At 31.5% G+C, this 4,915-nt stretch overlaps 1 protein-coding gene across 1 annotated transcript; it reads left to right on the top strand.

Moving 5' to 3' along the window:
- Positions 1-3,314: 3,314 nt before the first annotated feature.
- Positions 3,315-4,349, top strand: LOC127103009 (60S ribosomal protein L18-3). The gene is made up of 4 exons (XM_051040309.1): positions 3,315-3,459; positions 3,564-3,629; positions 3,794-3,919; positions 4,026-4,349. Exons 1-4 carry the CDS (start codon positions 3,457-3,459, stop codon positions 4,230-4,232), a joined length of 402 nt encoding a protein of 133 aa, XP_050896266.1. The 5' UTR covers positions 3,315-3,456; the 3' UTR covers positions 4,233-4,349.
- The last annotated feature ends 566 nt before the right edge of the window (positions 4,350-4,915 follow it).

Here is a 4,915-nt window from a genome sequence, read left to right as displayed (position 1 = left end):
CTGTTGGATCGGAAGTGGATACACAGTGTAAGAGCAATCCCTTCGACTCTGCATTTCAATCTGGAGGCCTGATGGCATTTTGGAGAATGTCGACGTCAATCAGAGCTATTTCCTAGCTCAAGTTGATCGTGTGGATAAGAGGACCTTCGACAAGAAGCTATAACCCATCTCACCATGCATTTCTATCGGAAGGGAGTTCTCTATGCAAAGGGATGTCTTTTACTCAATAAGGTTGGATCCTAATTATGGATTCATGTGGAAACAAGAATCCATGGGGAATGAGTCAGATGAGGATGCAACCGCAATTATGGGGTGGTTCATGGTGGACAATATTGACGACTGAATCAAATACAATAGCTCGAATTGCAGCCTATATGGCTGAAAATCGAATAATTGCAACCTTGGAGGCCGAAATTCGACCATAATTAGTTGTTGAAGCCAATCCGATTGAAACCAATAAAGTAGAGCGAGTTGGTGAAAATTGAGTTTCTAAGTTGGTCGAAACAGGACAATCAACAATTGTTAAGGAACATAAGGATAAATTAGAAAGCTAGATACTCAACTGTATTTATGATGACGAGCCTTTAGGATTCGAAAAAGACTCATTGGCTTCATCCAAGAAGAAGCAAGCTCAAGACCCGCTAGAGGAAATCGACTTTGGAGATTCAGTTAGGATTTGTTTCTCCAATATAGCTTCACAAAAGACTTGATTTGAATTCAAATTTAAATCTCCTTAATTTAAATTTAATTAAATAATTAAACAAATCAGATTGCTAAAAAATAGCAACAACCCTTGTTACATAAGTAACAAAAATACGCGCTATAGACATTTAAAAAATACACGCATACATCAACTGCCTTGTCCTGCAGTCAAAGGCCAAATGTTGGGACATCTGTTCCCACATGTGCGTTTCTTCACCAAAGCATATGGGCCAGATGTGTCACACCAGCTAGAATATCATGTCCAACATGTGTTCATATCATGTTGTTTTGCATAATGCATCTAATCCAAAAAGGAACAATATTAACCTCACAACCTTCGCCTTGTTAGCTCCTCATATGCCTTCTACAAGATTTTCCACGCTTGCTTCAATGATTCACTATCACCAAATTTCTCGAAATTATCCGTGTAAACACATTAATAAATCAAAAATAACGCCTTGTAATCTTTTGTCTTATCATTTCTATGTTTAGATTGTTGTGCATCCGTTACACCTTCTACAAGTGTAGTTACCTCGTTCTTGATCACTTTAAGAACATCTTGATAGCCAAACAACACATTCATTTGTTTGCACCATTTGTCATAATTCTTTGCAGAAATTCTTTCATTGGAGATAGAATTCATGCTTCCACACTAGGTGTTTGATGGATCGAACTAGCCTCTTGATTCTAAATGTTAGAACTTGGAACTACAAGGATGATGAATAATTGAGTGTGGAGAGTGAGAGAGTGAGAGAGAATGATAGATATTGATAATTGAGGGTGAAAATATGTATATTAATTCATTCATAAGATATCTAAAAGGGTGTGTGTGTGTGTATATAAATATATATATATATATATATATATATATATATATATATATATATATATATATATATATATATATATATATATATATATATATATAAAAGATGGGGTTCAATTATCAAACAAATAAAATTGAAGCACTCTAGGTGCAACTGGTTGACATATTATGTCAACCAGTTGCATTTAGCTACTAACTCGATTTTTAACTAAAAACTTTTAGGTGTAATCGATTAGCATAAAAGTGCAACCAGTTACATGCACATGAATGATCTCTTTCTCTTAACATACTCTACCCGCCCTAGTATGCAACTCCTTTTCGTCATCTCCATCGCCTCTAGTAGAGGACTCTACAACTACTCTCTCTACTCTATCATTGAATCTATGAACAAACTTGTCGTTTCTGCCTTTAGTTCTAACTACATAAAAAAAACTAAGTAATTATAACTACCGATTTTTTAAAAAATATTATGTAAAAAACATTTCAAAATTGCCTATAAAACATTTCTAAAACTATATCATATCAAAATTTTCAAACATATCAAAAATACCTATAAAAAGCAAATTTTTTTCATCAAAAAGTTGTAAAACTAAAGTGATAAATTTATAAATTTAATGGGATAACGACTTACTTGTAAATATTCTATAAAAATCAATGTAATAAAAACCGAACCGGAGATCGAATCGATGAAACTTGCGATTTAAGATTTAATTTGTTCAACCGGTTAAACCTACGGTCGAACCGTCTATTAAATAAACAAAAAATATGAAATTAAATTTCATAGATATGTCACACATAATCATACGTTCACAACTTAAAATAATACATATAATAACATAACATAGTTCTACACTTCATTTTAACTTTCATTTAAGAAAATTTTGACCAAATTAAAGAATTACAATAAAATAAATTAAACTAATTAAAATCAAAATTAAAATAATAGAGTATAATAACTAAAATAAAGTTTAAATAATTAAGAATACCTAAATTAAATAAGATAGAATAAAAAAACAATATATTTTATTAAACATAAAAAAATAAATTTGAGTTGAACTACGACAAACAAGTCTTAATTGACAAAAACAAACAATATTGACTTGAACGAAAATCAATATTGAGTTGAATATCGTGACTATATTTAATAGAGACGGTATGATGATGATGATGGAGTGTGGTTGAAAGAAAAACTATAATACAGTGACAAAATTTAGAAGTTTGTATGGTTGTAAAAAAAACATGAAATTCTTTTTTGTGATTTCTGCATGTTAAATTTTGATATTGGCATATTAGAATTTCAAAAAAATTTAAAAATAATTAATTTGATGATTTTTTTTAACCAGACGATTTTATAAAACTGACTCTGATTTTTTGATTTGAATGATTTTGAACGGCTCAATCCGGATTTTTCGGTTTTACTCCGATTTTGACCCATCGATTTTGAAAAATTGACTCAACCAGATTCATCTCCGATTCCCGATTTAATCGATTGAACCGACCGATTCGATCCAATTTTTAAAACATTAATAAAAATCCAAACTTTTCTAAAATCTCCGCACACAAAAAATGACAATGTAAATACTATTTAAGTCACATAAGTGGATTGGCAAGGAATAATGAGTTGTGTACAAGGTATAAATGTAAATACTAAATAGTAAGTGTTGTAATTTTTAAGTCAAGGGTATTATAGTAAAAGTGCTATCAATCAATGTGGAATTGCAAGGTATAATGAGTTGAGTACAAATCTCGGGAAAAAATTCATAAGAGCATTGGGTCCCACAAAAAATCTAAAAATAGTTTCACCATTGGATGTTATAAGGTCCAGTTCCATGGAAAACCCTAGACTATCTTCATATTCCTTTTACGCCTTTAAATACCAAGACTCGCATCCGAAGTAGCATATCGATCCTCTACAACACTGGACCGCAATGGTGCTTGTTCCACTCTCAATATCTATTCTTTGAGACGCTCTTTTCTTTTCACCTACGTTTCTAGTTTTGATTTTACTGAATTTTCATTTGAATTCGATGCACAGGAGTTAGATCAGACCGAACCAACAACACCTAATTCCGATGATTTCTACCTCAATCTCTTAATCGAGGTCCATTTAATTTTCTGTGCATAATTTTTTAAAATAATTATCGTTATGTTAGGTTGCTTATATGAATGTGAAAATCAACTGTTTTTGACTTGAGTACATTTATTTGTCTAAATGTTTTATTTTTTTTATTGGTCTAAGGATTCTTATTTTTATGCATTACACAGTTATACAGCCTTCTAGTCAAAAGGAGTGATGGCGAATTCTATGCTGTTATACTCGAGCGATTGATGAGCAAATACAACCAACGTTCAATTTCTTTGGAAATGTTGATTGACGCCTTGAAGGAGAAGGTTTGTTGCTGTCATTCTCTGTATTCTGAGTTTATACAAGAAATTGTCTTGTTTTTAGCTTGATTAACTCTGCTATATGATCTCATTTTGTTTGGGAATTTTTTAGGAGGGCAAAATAGGTGTTGTTGTAGGTGTTGTAACGGATGATGATTTCATAGTACATGATGTCCCAGCAATGAAAGTTACAGCATTATGGTTCACAGAGACAGCACGTGCTGGTGGAGAATGTCTTACATTTGATCAATTCGTCTCCAGGGATCCCACTGGAAAGAACATGGTATGGGAGGTTATAAAGTTGATTATTATATATTGAGGTACTGAAATTTGAGAAGGCTTGAGAACAATAGAGGTTTTAGGGGTTTGTGTGATTACTTTATTTACCATTGATACTGTTACTTTAGGAACAATAAAGGTTTTACTTTATTTACAATTGATACTTTTTGAAATTCGCCTTTTGTTTCCTCAAAGTTAAATTTTATTTTATATTTATTGTTACATACATTTAGTAGTATTATGAATATTGTTATACATGGACTTGTTTTTAGTTCAGTTGTTCTCTTAGTGAACAGTATTAACTTTTATTTTTTACTATTGTCCCTTCTCAATAAATCGTAGAAAATTTTACTTCATATCCCTACAATTTTTTTAAATATCAATTTTACCTTTAATTGGTTTTAACCAATTTACCATTTTATTTTTACCATTCAGTTGAAATTTCTAAAAATTACACATTCCACCCTTGCATCGGAATTCTTGAAAAAAGACTTCCGGTATGTATTTTTTTCAAACTCGAAGACTTCACAAAAGACATCTGAAATACATCAAGTAGTGAACTGGAAGACTTCAAGAAAGAATTTCGATTCTTTAATAAAAAAGACACGTCCCAGAACACTTATTGAAAGAGTTTTGGTAAACAAAGTGACACATACCGGAACATTTTGGAGAAGTCTTCCAGTTTGTGTTTTATGTATTCCGGAACTCTTTTTTGAAGACTTT

Source organism: Lathyrus oleraceus, chromosome 7, assembly GCF_024323335.1.
Source record: "Lathyrus oleraceus cultivar Zhongwan6 chromosome 7, CAAS_Psat_ZW6_1.0, whole genome shotgun sequence".
Taxonomy (NCBI): Eukaryota; Viridiplantae; Streptophyta; class Magnoliopsida; order Fabales; family Fabaceae; genus Lathyrus; species Lathyrus oleraceus.
Note: the sequence above shows the minus strand (reverse complement) of the source record. Positions and strands in the feature narration are given on the sequence as shown.

Bases quoted from the DNA above. Each gene is read 5' to 3' on its own strand.
- LOC127103009 (XM_051040309.1), top strand. The intron at 3,630-3,793 runs GTCCATTTAATT...TGCATTACACAG, and splicing joins ACCTCAATCTCTTAATCGAG to TTATACAGCCTTCTAGTCAA. The intron at 3,920-4,025 runs GTTTGTTGCTGT...GGAATTTTTTAG, and splicing joins TTGACGCCTTGAAGGAGAAG to GAGGGCAAAATAGGTGTTGT.